General features: G+C 31.7%; 3 protein-coding genes and 1 non-coding gene across 4 annotated transcripts; 3 read left to right on the top strand and 1 right to left on the bottom strand.

The window, feature by feature from the left end:
* The first annotated feature begins 340 nt into the window (after positions 1-340).
* Positions 341-413, top strand: Trnam-cau. Its single transcript has one exon. It is a non-coding gene; the product is annotated as a tRNA-Met (tRNA).
* Positions 414-2,377: 1,964 nt separating this feature from the next.
* Positions 2,378-3,717, top strand: LOC106715265 (LYR motif-containing protein 4). Its single transcript, XM_014508510.2, has 3 exons — positions 2,378-2,541; positions 2,651-2,771; positions 3,475-3,717. Exons 1-3 carry the CDS (start codon positions 2,453-2,455, stop codon positions 3,529-3,531), a joined length of 267 nt encoding a protein of 88 aa, XP_014363996.2. The 5' UTR covers positions 2,378-2,452; the 3' UTR covers positions 3,532-3,717.
* An 821-nt stretch (positions 3,718-4,538) lies between these two features.
* Positions 4,539-9,403, bottom strand: LOC106715262. The gene is made up of 12 exons (XM_045682622.1): positions 9,236-9,403; positions 8,650-8,770; positions 8,134-8,229; positions 7,793-7,927; positions 7,527-7,674; positions 7,026-7,081; positions 6,609-6,684; positions 6,408-6,497; positions 5,988-6,163; positions 5,639-5,746; positions 5,193-5,319; positions 4,539-4,790 (listed from the first exon to the last, which is right to left on the bottom strand). Exons 1-12 carry the CDS (start codon positions 9,312-9,314, stop codon positions 4,539-4,541), a joined length of 1,464 nt encoding a protein of 487 aa, XP_045538578.1. The 5' UTR covers positions 9,315-9,403.
* A 908-nt stretch (positions 9,404-10,311) lies between these two features.
* Positions 10,312-13,876, top strand: LOC106715142. The gene is made up of 6 exons (XM_045682517.1): positions 10,312-10,640; positions 10,998-11,115; positions 11,486-11,629; positions 11,868-13,064; positions 13,329-13,474; positions 13,685-13,876. The coding sequence occupies exons 1-6, from the start codon at positions 10,502-10,504 to the stop codon at positions 13,726-13,728; spliced, it is 1,788 nt and encodes a 595-aa protein (XP_045538473.1). The 5' UTR covers positions 10,312-10,501; the 3' UTR covers positions 13,729-13,876.
* Positions 13,877-15,036: the final 1,160 nt, after the last annotated feature.

Below are 15,036 nucleotides of genomic sequence, written 5' to 3'. Positions count from 1 at the left end.
CTTAAACTGACTTATAAAGTTAATTTATGAAGAAAACAAAAAGTACCTACAATTTCAATTGATCTGTTAGCTACTAATTATTTCATTAAAACATTTAATGAATTCTAAAATTGTTTTAAACTGCCTATCAATAATTTAACAGCGTCTGTAACTTGTAAAAAACAAGAGTGGGTGTAATTTCAGAAATTACAGTTTATCAATTGTTTTAACTCGATGCGTTTTTTTTTACTTAATAACATTATGTACATTATTAATTGCCTTAATACATTTTATTATTATTTAACTTTTTTATAATTCCTTTCAAAACTAACTTATCACAAAAATTACAGTGTCCTACATAGCCTCGGTGGCGCAGTAGGCAGCGCGTAAGTCTCATAATCTTAAGGTCGTGAGTTCGATCCTCACCCGGGGCATATTTTTTTCTTTTTCAATTTGATTTATCTCTTCTTGTTTACAATCAGGTCGCAAAAAGTTGAAACTTAAAGTTCCAAAATAAGTATGGAAAAATAAAAACCTCCACTTGAATATAATTGTAAAAAACCGGAACAAACATTATCTGACATAAAATGAAACAAACCTGTTTTATTTTCTTTGAGTTGACAACACTAAACTCAGCATCAGATGACACAAGTCTTTTATATTATGCAAGTCTATGACACGGTAATAATAATACCGTGAGTGAGAGAGATACAGCAGTTATACCCAATTCCTGTGACGTGACAAAGACAGGGATAACTATCTTCTGTCCCTTTCTGCGTACCAGGCTTTGGGGTTTGTTTGGAACAAAGGTTGTCCCCAACAAGCAACCTAGGTTGTCCCTAACAAAGTTTGACATTCGTGTTATTTTTCGAAAATTGTGAGTACTTAGTCGCTGTAATTGTGTAAAAATATTTTGATATTTCAGTTTTAGTTAGGTAAAGTTTATAAAACATGGTATACTGCTGTATTGTTGGATGTAAAAGCCGTAGTGAGCGAAAAGAGGAAAACATAACCTTTCACTCGTAAGTACTGTAACTACGCACCTATTCAAATGTATTCATACAAAATAAGGAAGAAAATACAAACTAGTTGTTCTTTACAGTCTTTGTAATAACTAATATGTTAAAATACGTGTAAAATCAGCTAAAATAAAATCGTATTTTTCGAACATTATGCGCCCAAACGCAGATGTCATTTGTGTCAAATAATATACTGTGGATCTGGGAAACAAGCGGCCATATTAAACTTCTTTTCAAATTGGTTGGTAAAAATAATACCACCATCTTGTTGTAAAAATTACCCTGAATTTAGGGGAAATAAAGTATAGTATTTGTAATGTATATAAATGAAACAATTCACATTTTTATACTATTTTCAACAGATTTCAAAATGAGTAGTTTTTAATTCTGGTATATGCTGTGTTTTTTATTGATACTTTCTTATCCCGTTGATTTTAAAGAGTATATTTTTTAATTTGTCCCATGTAAATTTTATCGAAATCGGTTACTTAATTTCTTAGAAAGTACAATCAAAATAGTTAAATATTAAGTAGTTTTACATATAGTGTTCACTGTAATTATATACAGAATAATTTAAAATTATAAGACTTTAATAAAAAATAAAATAAAATAAATAAAATTTATTTTATTTATTATTATTGGTATGTTTTTTGTAGCTTTTTAAGAAGACTTAGGGCTTCGTGCATATCGAAGAAAAACAGGACATCGTTTGAATGCTGGTCTAATGGACCTAAGACTGAAGAGATGCCGCGCTTTGTTGAAGCGGTACGCGGGAAAAAAATATCGGGAAATTCTTTTTTTGGAGTCACTCAAGACATCCTAGATTAAGGCAGCCGCCGATATTGACATGGACCTCGTTCGTGCTGCGATAGACAACTGGCCGCGCAGATTAAAGGCCTGTATTCAAAATCACGGAGGTCATTTTGAATAAACTTTAGTGTCATAAGAATCTATGTTTTGTTAAGTTCATTTTGGTATATAAATGGTCACATAATGAATAAACTTGTTTCAATTATTTTATATTAAACATGTGACAGAATTTATGACCTGACTAAGTATAACTAAAAATCTGTTTACCTAATCTTAGTCACATAAACAAAAATTACGCATTGTTTTTTATATTTATTACATTTATTAATTACAATATAATTGGGAATATATAAATTGGTCTATGTTAAATTATATCGTAATTATTCATTTTCGGGACAAAACAAATAACTGGTAACCCCAATCCTTTTACTTATATATAGGTATAGTCTATAGTACTCTCTATCTGTCCCTTACGGGTGAACGCGCATGTCATATCTATATAATTCTTCATCTGAGATATTATGCTCTTTGGTGACAGCTGAAGTGAAATGTCACATTGATTAACAATGACAATTGACATTTGCTATTTGATATTGATAACGTATCTACGATATATAAACATTGGCCTGTAAATAGTATTTAAAATGGTATCAAATATTTCAAGAACTCATATTCTAGCTATTTACAAGTCTTTGCTAAGAGAATCTCAAAAATTTACTAATTATAACTTCAGGTGTGTATTGTGCAATTAATTAAAATTATATAACCTAAAATTATTTTCCAGATAAAAATGTATTATTTTATCTTTTTTCTGCATTATGTTTGTTCTTTCAATTTTTCAGATTATACGCACTACGAAGAGTAAGAGATGGTTTCAAAGAGCACAAATCACTTCAAGATCATAAATTAATAAAAAAAGAATACGACTTTGCAAAAGATAACTTGGAGATCATCAAACGCCAGGTACAGGTTTATTTTTATTGCATTTACAATGTTTTATTAATTGGAGTATATATATATGACAGTAATGGACGATAGTATCTTGGTAATTCATTAATATTTTTTATGATTCAAATTAAACACTGTAGATAATTAGATGTAATGTGTATTAATTGGAAGGCTTATGGGGCGATATGGTCGCATTACGACAAAGCCTCTTTAATTACTAATTAAAAAAAAAATTTAAAAAAATGGCATAAAACATAAAGTTTAATATTACTAAAGTTCAAGCCGCCTATACTCATTAATTCTGAAAAGGATATATTCTGCCATATTACCTTGCATTTCTGTTAAGAGACTAATGTTTGGGTGTATTTTGTTGTGTATCTAATCTTATTTACTATTTGTACATGAATTTTGGCATTGCAATTTCCGATTGTATAATTTATTGTAATATCTGTGACCATAAATCTTACTAATATTCTAAATGTGAAAGTTTCGATGGATGGATGGATGTTTGTTAGAAGGTATCTCTGAAATGGCTAAAAAGATCTTAATCATTTAGCACAGATGTAGAACACAGTCTGGAAGAACATAGGCTACTAAGTTTTTTTTTTAATTGAGCGTGGATGGAGTGGCACGCTACAGCTAGAATAGTTATAAATTGAAGCAATGACTATTAAGAGTTTGAATAATAAAATTTAACTTTTCTAATGTGCTATTACAGGTTATTATTGGAGAAATGTATAAGACGGACAAGCTTGTCATTGAAAATCAACAGTAGAGAAAACATGGAAAACATGGAAGGGAAAATAATTAATCATCTTATAGCATCGTCACACTAGAAATTGAAAAACAAGTACAATTTAATATACATAAGAAGTAATGCAAATATTTCATTTATGCTGTTTTCCTAAGTAAAGTTACATTTATAAACTTGTAAGTAAATATGAGTGATGTATGTATCCATGTGAGTACTTATAAAATTGTTAGATTGATTGTTTTAATGCAAAAAAAGTCAATAAATAATAGCAAATAGTTAGTTTAAGCATAATGGGTTTTATTATTTACCATCAATACCATAAATATTTTTCCTTGTTGTGTTCTCAGTGTTGCCAGTCACTTTGTGATTTTAGAAAAGATTTTAGTTCTGACAAGATGGTTGTCAATAATTTATCTATTTTTGGTCTGTTGGCAATTTAAAATATGTATTTGTTAATTTGATTGTAGATTTCCTTCTATTGTTAAAATTTAATAAAAATATATATTGTGTTCATCCATAAAATGTTTCATATTATAAGGTTCAATGTAAAGTAATAAATAAAACCTCGCTTTCATTCAATAAATAACCTGTAACGGTCTAGTTATCAAAATAATATATGTTTTATTCTTTTTACTTTATCAAAAAAAAAACTTAAATTTAATAATAAAAATAATGCAATTATATTACATTTCTAAATATTCCAGTTTTTATACTTATTTAATTTAGTACAATTGACCCTTGCTATATTTTAACAATGGTTTGTATAGACGCGATAATGTTCAGAATGCTACTAAAATCCTGCGCATTATCGCGTGGTCTCTGGTCAGACATGTGACCATAAAGCAAACATTCTGCTTGTCTATGTACTTTTAACCACTGATGCAGAATTTGTATTTTTTCTGTACTTACGATTAATATTTTTCTTACCGTAAGTTACCTAAAACCTTATGTATTTAGGTCTTCAAAAGTTTTGTTCAAATGTACATACACATGTAAATTAATATACATATATAAATGCCTATTAATTATTAAGAAGTTACAGAACTGCTATCTTCAAGTGATACAACATTCTTCTCTATTTCAGAGGATTTCTTTTTATTGAAATGTTTTTTCTTTTCTTCTTTCAAGTGATGCTTCTTGTGGGTTTTATTGTTTTTCTTCTTCTTGTGAGTTCGCTTTTTCTTCTTCGACTTTTCGATTTCTCCTGAACTGACAACTATTGTATGGACTTGAGGTTTCACTCTATTCTCTACTGGTGCCATGTAAGTTGCTATTGGTTCCTTGAAAATTTAATTTATATGTTAATATCATACTTTTCAAATTTCTCTCAAATAGATACAGAAACTAAATATTACATTTAGATTATTTATTTATTTGCATAAATCGTCTTAGGTATTTATACTGTGGATCCCGGCTAAAGTGCCATACAACTGCGGTATATAAAATACCAGTGCGGGCGTTAGGGTAGGGCGCGGTTTGGCAATCGCCCAGAGCGCTGGACAGAAAGGGGTACCACAGGTCTGTGAGTTACACAGTCTCAAATAGTCCTGTTAGCCCCCCCCCCCTCCAAGGCATGTTAAAAAAAGGGATGCCGTATAAATCAGGCCCAAGGTGCTAGTAGAGCTTAACATTTACAGTACTTTGGATGTTGTTATAACCCGTTTTTTGTATAATATACTCACTTTAGGTAAGCCGACTCTGCGCAGTATACTGTTACTGACGTCACTGAAGTATCCATTCAGGTTGGTATCCTCTACGTACAGAGGCACATCGCTATTCGGCTCTGTTGTGCCGTGAATATGTTTGACTCTGTTATAAATAAATGGGGATATGAAACTAAAAAGAATTCATACACAACAATATTACACAGTATATAACAAATAACTTTCATTGGGTACTTTTAAATTCATAACCTAACCTTTGTAAGTGTTAGGTTAGGTGAGAACGCAGCACTTACTGTGTCTACGATGTGGCAAGAAATTTGTCCCTTTTCTCTCTCGTCTTTTTTTATATAGTAATGTTATAAAGCTAATCTATATATATAAAAGAAAGTCGTGTTAGTTTATTTTTTATTCCGCGCGGACGGAGTCGCGGGTAAAAGCTAGTTATTAATAAAATAGACATATACCGTTTAAACGATTCGCTGTTGGGATACTGATTTTTCGAAACGACGATTTCGTGGTCGTGCTCTTTCAGATCCTGACTTAAACTTTTACGAGTTTGTATGTCGTCAGACCTGAAATTTTAAACATAGGGCCCAATGTAAGTAAAACGGGCCCAGAGAAGAAAGAGTCTTGGAGTTACCGGGACTTTAATCGTACTCCAGGGTGGTCATTGAAGGGGTTTTAGTGAGTCAAGTCTCACATAACCTTTTTTATGAGCTCCTTCTGGTGTAACCAGAAGAGAAGGTATCATTTAAAAAAATCTCCCTGATACCAAATAAAATGCCCACTTTTCTTTTTTCGTTTAATTGTTACCTTCTCTCGATACTGTTCATGCTGTTTCCTATTACGGTAAGCTGCGGTTTGTTCCTGTGCACCTTCTGGCTCATCCTCTGCACCACGTTCTCGATGTCTCGCATCCTGCTGCCGATGGCGTCCACCAGCGCCTGCAGGTTCGGGGACTTGCTCTCCTTTTTTTCTATCTCCTGTTCCTTATAAGGATTTTATTCTTAGTTTCAATTGTTTGATTATGGCTTTCTTATTTCGGATTACATATATTTTATTTAATTCTATCTTATCCCATAATTTTTTTATTTAAAATATAATAAATTACCTATTGATCCGAATACAAATTAATTAATTTAAATGAACTGCTTTTCACGATCATGGTATTTTAAAGATTATCGTGATATATGTAATATAAGTTAAGTTGGAATGTTTCAAAATATTTCTTACTTTAGCATTCTCGATGTCCATAGACATCTCATGTTCGTTCCATTGATTAGGCGGGATTTCGGTCCATGTTATTTGGCGTGCCATCGATTTCTGAAGAACAAGTAAGTTGTAATGTAGAGGTAGGTAGCTTTAGTAAATTAAATATTTTCACGGTACTTCTTTATTTAAGTGGCATTTTTTGAAGAACTGTTTTTTCCTTACTTTTTCAGTGGTGGTTTCCAAATCTTCATAATCCATCTCGTTGCGCATTTCCGGGGCCTCCTCCACAACGTCCTGCCTTGAAAAATGACTCGTTGGATTTTTTTTAAAGCGGTTTCTTCTACGAAGATAATTTAACATATTACATGTAAACTATATTCTTTTAGCAGTTTCTAACTAATATGGCGATTTTATTAACTAGGAAGCGGTATAAAATAGTAGATTTATGCAAACCCACGCTTGCACAGAGTTACCACTGTCCTACAGATTTGTATAAAAGCATATTTTTATCTCGGCTTTTTTTTTAGTAAGAATGAGAGGGTCTAATATTTTTTTTAATATTTCGGCAGTGGAAGTGTTCTCAATCTCTTTAAATTTCGAATATTAAGATACAGTTAAGTAAGATATGTAGCAACTTACCTTCCACTTTCGATTTTTTTAACTTCTTTCTCTTCTTTATTCGTCTCCAAAGCAATCTGTAATATATTATTCTAATTCATTTATATTAAATCTGTAAATTTTAAATCCGAAAAGAAAACTTTGACGCGACTCTACGTCTTAGCTGACAAACTACGCCGTAGCACCCACCGAGTCGAACATTAATATTTAGATTTTTTTTTATTTCAAGTAAATCTTTACAAAAAAAAATATTTAGATATGTGTGAACTCATGGTTACCCGTAGTCAGTATGTGTAAATCTCTTTATTTATTTTTCCATTTGCTATGATACCTACCCACCTTTGCTGTCCCTACGTTCATAGATACAGTGCTAAGAATTTGATTTGGCTTGTTGAGAACTAAAGTACCCTCTTTCCCGACTTGCCAATCCAAGCGTCGGGTACGTGTATGGTAGTTTTAAGGTGATATCGATATCGCTTTTTTTAGTATGTCAATTGTCTTGTAGCTTTTCAAAATACTCACTACAATGTCAGGTGCGGCGTTACTATTCGATCTATGTACAGAGTCTTTGCAGTTGGCCGGGTCCTCGGTGGTAGCTTTCTTTGTCGCCCTCAACACACCTTGCTCATCGTTGTCCGTCGCCAGTTCGTAAACGGGACCTTCACCGTGTCTTTTTGAAGAAACCCATATGAATATAACTGTACTACTTAACTGGTTCTGATAATTTTTTCTATTTGGTTTCAGATATTGTTAGGTTTTGGTAAAAATATTTTAGGTTTTTATCATACTTTGGTAGAAAACTGGCGTCAGGGGGCGGAGGTTTCTTCATTTTGTACATGTGGCTCCAGGGTGCGGCGGGCAGCGTCTCCCAGGGCTGGCCCAACACGCGCGTCCATACTTCGCCGCGGACCACTACTAGGCAACTGGAAATTGTTGTTTTTTATTTACAAAACTCATCGCTTTCAAAACTACTTATATATATATCTTGTATATATATATATATATATATATATATATATATATATATATATTATGGTGTATACATGTTCTACGTTCGTCGAGTGGCTTACAAGAAGTGTGTTAACAGAAATATGCATTTTTTTCATATGAGCAGAGAAAACATGAATACCGTAGTCGTGAACAGCAGTATGGGAACTGCATGTTGGTATCTTCCACAACTTCCTCACATTCGATCGCGGATTCTGGTGGCTCTACACGCTTGCATCTGAAATGTTTAAAAACAAGAATAAAACAATTTGAATACTGGATTATTGGCATATTAAAAAACTCGAATTAGAAAATGTGTAGAATTGAAACACATTAATTTGAAAGGGATTATACGATCACGCTATTTTTTTGTTATTAGTATAGGTAGGGTTGTCAGATCGCCAAACCTACTAGCCGGACAGACCTGCCAGTTTGGCCGGACATTTGGGTAGAAAGGTCGGACATCCTGTATTATTTAGAATTTTGGCTCAGTATTAATAGGTACACTCTCGTTTGGGAAATGTAAAAAGCCTAACAAAAGCCGGACAACCGTTTATTATAGCCGGACACACAATCAAAAAGCTTACCTATGTTCGGCTTTACCCGGACGCCTGGCAACGCTAAGTATAGGTATAGGTAATATTTTTTGATAACTTACCCGACTGTGTATATTGCTAGATTCCTCCCACCAGGCTGGCAGCGATGTCTCGTGCAAGAGTACGCGTCTGCCCACTCCGTGTACGCCGTGTGTTTCTTCATTGTACGCGGGTCAGTACAATCTATAGTCATTATATAAAACCAAAAAATAACTGTTTTTTTTTAAATTTCATAAGCCTACGTGCATGTTTGGACGCAACCGCAAGTTCATCCAATTCATCCTTAACACGTTCGCTGCCACCCACGTACGGGTGCGGGTACGGTGTCTATGCTAGGGCGGCCCCTAGCATAGACACCTTCTTATACAGAAATGAACTTTTAAATTCGACCAAACAAAAAAATATAAGTGGCAGCGAACCTGTTAAGTCACTTTCAAAAATTAGGTGATATCCAAACAAATTAAACAACGTTAGTTTGTTGTAGCTATTTTTTTAAGTAATATTCCATGTAATTGAAATATTTAAGTTTTTTATAGGTTCATTTAATTAATTAATTACTTCATTTAATTAAAATTTAGCTGATAGCTATAAAATCTTCCGTGACTGAGGAAAAGAAATGTCTTTATGTGTAATTCTTGAATGACTTACATTGATTTTTAAAACTTTCAGTAGCTGGACCGGCGTTCACACTAACCATTAAACATAAAAATAATTTGAAAACTAACATTCTGAAAAGTTTAAGATATAAAAATAAATTTTCTTAACTCGACATACTAAACTCTATGCTCTAATTCACAAATTGCAAATGATCGTCGGATTATTGGAAACAATCATAGGCACTGAAATCAAAGTACAGTTAAGCTGTGCATTAGAAAAAAGAACGTTTCGTGAGTGAATGACAAAAAATAAAAAAATAATTTGATAAGCATGGAGTATGGCATATTGCAGTTTTTTACGTGTTGTGAAAGTACAGTCACGTGTATACTTCGTATACAAGCATATGGTGGTATTTAAAACTACTTGAGGTACTTGAGGTCGTATAGTATCGCATCGTATCGCCGTACATGGTTTAGGATAACGAGCAATTCCAAGTTGACTTCTAAAATAAGCCAAAGAGTTAATAAATAAGGTAAATTGCATGCTTTGATAGGAAATTTTATGACGCAGATAGAAGCTCAAAAATGTATATTACTTACACTGTATCGCGACTGTACATCATATCAAGGAAACCATTAAAATCACTTTGTTTACTAAACAATGAAGTTAACGTATCCGGCGTTTTTGCATTGCACTCTTTCACTAGTAAAACCCAATAGATTTTCGAACAGAGCAACGATTCTTATATTTTTGTTGATTTACCTGTTATTTTTAAAAACAGTTTTTTTATTAAGTTAGACAACAAAGTAAGTATCAAATATTATTAGCTAATTTGTATTTATATGCATTACCATAACGAAAAAGCATTCAATAACTAAATCACACTTCACTGCAATTTTGTCAAATTTCTACGAAAACGAACAATTAACAATTTTTCATTCCTTCTGTGGTAAAACTAAATCAAAAAAAATAATTTTCTTCAAACATTTTTAATGCAAAAAAAAAATGTTTTACTCTAACCTTTGACAAAATAATTTTAAAAATATAAATGTCAATGTCAAATGTCCATTCCCTTCCCTGTCTGACAGTCTGTCATTGCAATCTGCAGTACAATCAAACAATTGTGTTTTGGATATTTTTAATTATTAAAAATGTTTTATATAGTATTTACTTCAATTGAAAAAAAATCAAGTAATGTCGTAGCAAATGTGATATGATAAATATACTGTGACTAAAATATCGACTGAAAATCTTTATCACAAGTTTCTTTCACCGTTTAGGGCTTATAATTAAGATTTTAATTAAAACTTAAGTGAAATGGAACCTGAAAAGCCTTTTGCGTGTACGATTACTGATTGCGGAATGACGTTCACCAATGAAGACCATCTTCATGTCCATACTAAGAAACATGACATGGTGTTGCAGCTTGGCTTGGAACAAAAAGCTGCTTTTGTCGGTACATTAATTTACTTCTGGAGATAATAATAAAACATTTTCGAACTACAATTATAGGGTACAGGATGGTTATTTCTGATAAGTTATGCATGTTGATTATGTCAACTGGTTACTGAAATAATGGATTTGTTTTCATGTACAAAATAAACAATTAAATAAATTATAATAGTGCACTACTACTATATGTACTAAATTAAAACTATGTCTAAAATACTCCACATAAATATAACATTTTCTGTATTGCCAATCATAATTTAATTATTTATTTTTAATTTAGTATGCATCATTATTTAGTTATCATAAGTTGATATCTGGTATAGTTTCCCTATCTCCATATCCTTATTTTACCTCATTATAGCTGATCAGACTCCAACTCCGACTCGGTTCATCAGGAATTGTGAAGAAGTAGGATTGTTTCAAGATTTGCAAAATGTCAATCCATTTGATGAAGGCTTCAAAAGGGCTATGGAAACAAAGTAAGTATATCATGAAAATATTTCATCACAAGACCTCTAATGTAACTATTTTTGTTCATTTGGTAAAATAAAATTGTCAGATCAAAAAAAATAGTTATAAATATATAATTTATAATGACTTATTTATTTATTAATTACTAGCTTTTACCCGCGGCTCCGTCCGCGCGGAATAAAAAATAGAAAACGGGGTAAAAAATTATCCTATGTCCGTTTCCTGGTTCTAAGCTACCTGCCCACCAATTTTCAGTCAAATCTATTCAGCCGTTCTTGAGTTATAAATAGTGTAACTAACACGACTTTCTTTTATATAGATGATATATAGATGATAAATATAAGTCAAATTTGTTGTTTGTCATTTAAATATTTTCAGGCATGGTGTGCTGGAGGGTGTCAATGCTGGCAGCTCATCAGATGATGTGCTGCACACACCGCATCTGGTGTTTCCCAACGTAGATTCAGGGGATTGTGCTCTGTTCAGCACCACAAATAACCAAAGAAATATTACTATAAGCAGGTGAGAAATTTAATTGTTTGAATTTTATCTCTTCTATTAAAACTTACTAATAATACGATTAGATGGCGACGTTTTAGAAACTTTTCTGTATTTAAACAAACTGAAATATAATATCTTTTGCGTGTAATTGTCCGTAAATAACCAGGATGAAAAATATAACTTTTGAAAATTTAAAACCTGCCATATTGTTAAAAACTCAAGTGAAAGATATAAAGGGTTTTTATAACTTTGTTTTTAGGTCATCCAGTGATGAGTCCGGTGCAGTTAAAGAGTATGAAACTACGACAATTTCAAAACTGACAAATGAAGTGACAACCATTAGCAGAGTAGTTGGTAAACAGGATCTGTTAGACAGAGTAACCACAACAGATGATGTGTCTATTGTAAGACATGAAGAGACTGCGAGAAATAAAGATGGCTTAAATGAAACAGTTTCTTACACGAATAATATTATAAAAATACACAGCAATGTTGAAATTAGAAAAGATAGCAATATAGTTAATATTGAAAATTCTAAAAATACACAAGTACCTGTAACAATGATTTCTTATTCAGATTCAGTTATAAAAGATGCCACTAATGTTGTAACAAATGATGTATTACTTACAGACACTAATAAGCTAAATGTACCTCAAGGCAAAGTACCACCTATAATGAGTCAAAGATCTTTAGATTTTGTTGTAGATAGTCTCACATCAGATGCCTGCCATACTGAAGCAATTGATAGAGAAAAAGAACATCTACTTAAAACACTAAAAAGAAACTATGATAATGCTTTAAATAAAAATTATAACACGCAAGTAGAAAAACCAGATACAAATGTTAAAAATAATGTAAATAATAAAGATTTGAAAGATAATGATTATGAAGTAATCATAAAACTTCCTAATGGTAAACAAGTGAGAATGAAAGCAATCGAAGAAGATATGCAAAATGAGAAAACAGTAAAAGAAGATACTAGAGAAAAGTTGAAAAAGGTTTTAACAAACAAAGTCAAAGATAAACAGGAGACCAGAATTCCAAATTTTCAAAGACTGTCAAGTCTACAAAATACTCATATAGTACAAAATATACTGCCATTAACAACAGCCACTCTTATACCAGTAACTATTGTAAGCCCACCAAATACCATAATGCAACCAACATTATCAAATGTCTCATTAGTTCCCATTGATACAGTGAAACTCAAAAAAAGTGATAATTATAAGGCAGTTAAAAGAAAATCAATAATAGATAATGAAACAAAACAAAGAGACATAAACAAAAGTGAAGGAAATAAATTAGCAATAAGCATAAATTCAACTAAATCACCAAGAAAACCTAACTTTGATGATGATTGTATCATAGTAGACAACAATAATATTGCCCAAACAAGAAGATGTTCACCTTCACAACAGTATTTAGAAAATAGAAGCGCGGCTTCAAAACGATATAGGTATGTTGATGTGACTGAGCATTTCTTAAAATTTAATTTATTTGAACACAATCTAACACAATTTTCTTTTGAATCGGGGCAAATCTTCGAAAGATGCCTTCTCAAAGGAAGACAGGGATATGTGTGGTGTGACCATTAAAACCCCTTGGTGGCCAACCTCGAGCAAATTCTGGGATCTCCGAGGAACACACCAGAACAACTTTTAATACCTTCTCATAATTGTATGAAATAAAATTCTTAAATGTAATTTATTTTCTATTATAGGAAACGTTTAAGAGAAACAATGAAGCAGCAAAGTGAGGAAAACAGATTATTAAGAGAGAAAAATAAAATACTAACAGCCGAGAAAGCGGAATTGAAACTCATAATAACGGAACATTTAAGAAAATGTCCAATGGCTGACGATTTGAGTAAGTATTTTCAATGATCTTGTATTGTAACCTCGAAATTTGCCTTCTGTGACATAACACATAGTGTCATTGGCCACATTCACTTTGGGAAAACTGAGACAACAAATGTGTGTTACTGCAGTAGATATATTTTGTGCATTGTTTTATTTATACCCGTAAAAATTTAACTCTGAAATTTTCTTTCTTTTACCTTGTTGTAATTTCTTTTAGGAGATATTCAAGAGAGACTGAGAAAAGCCACAACTGGTTTGTAGCACAAAATAATGTAAGAGAACTGTACTACGCTTAACAATAAAATTATTTCTGTGATAGATTTTTGGAATAATTATAATTTAAAACCTATAATAATTAAATATGACTTTAAATCGAGTCTTAACAATTAATCACAATCAAGAATTTCCAAACCCCATTATAATGTAGTATTTTAAATTATATTGTGAATTCGTGTCACAAATAAGTTCAATTTATTTCGTATTATGAATAAATTAAAAATTTTCTTTATCAGTAACTGATTTGTTTATTTAACCTCTTCAAATTATATACTCTATCATAGCTTCGCCTGGGGAAATGCAGGGGGCAGTTTCCCACCTCCCCTACATAACCCAAAAAATGAAAAACTACTTCGAACAAGACCATAATAATGGTAGTTGGTAGCTGCCTTCCCCCATAAACCTAGCCTTAGCCATTGGCTGGCGACGACCACATATCCTATATTTCTTTTGCTATAATCATTAGAAAACAAACCTTATTTTAACAATCTTATAGAAGAAATAATAGGAAAAGGAGTTATTGCGAAGGTTAAAAATAATAGTCGATTTTATAACAATATTTCTATAATTATGGCACTTTTATAGTTGAAAAATTTGTCAGGCTACCCAAACTATTCAGCGAGAGGTTATTGAAAAGATACAACTGCGGACAATATAAGTGGAAGCTAACAATTTGTCGCCTTACAGTTTGACATTTATAAAATAACTAAGTTTTATTGCTCATTTTTATTGTCTGCAAAAGTTAGCATTTTATTTCAAACCAGCTGTGATTCTTGCATGTGAGTGTTGCCATACACGAATATAATCATGATTTTTTTAACGAATTTCATACAATACATGACAATTTTATATCATTTTTAAATATACAATTACAATATGTATATATAATAAATATGCAACTGAAAACATCAAAACAAAGTCATATAAATACAAGATTATCATACAAAGAAGAAGTCGCAATGTTGACACATTACGTAAAATGCTAGATTTTGTTATCAATTCATAATAAATAAATGACAACCCATAAATAAATGAATATCATAACATAACATTTATAAATAAACATAGATAAACATAATTCTTTTTTTACATTGATATTACAGTCTACTATGATTGATACATTTTGCTTAGATCTGTCAAATGTAAAGTTGGATGTAAAAGTTACAGCTTTTGTTTCAAACTTTGCCGAAAACTCCCTACAATAAGTTGTTATCTCTGTTTTTAATAGAGAATGAAAGAGATATGAATATGTTATAACTTAATTGTTTCATTTTGTTAATGGTATTCGAAATT

The sequence above is a fragment of the Papilio machaon genome, chromosome 19 (genome assembly GCF_912999745.1).
Source record: "Papilio machaon chromosome 19, ilPapMach1.1, whole genome shotgun sequence".
NCBI classification, from domain to species: Eukaryota; Metazoa; Arthropoda; class Insecta; order Lepidoptera; family Papilionidae; genus Papilio; species Papilio machaon.
This window is presented reverse-complemented; position numbering and strand designations above follow the sequence as displayed.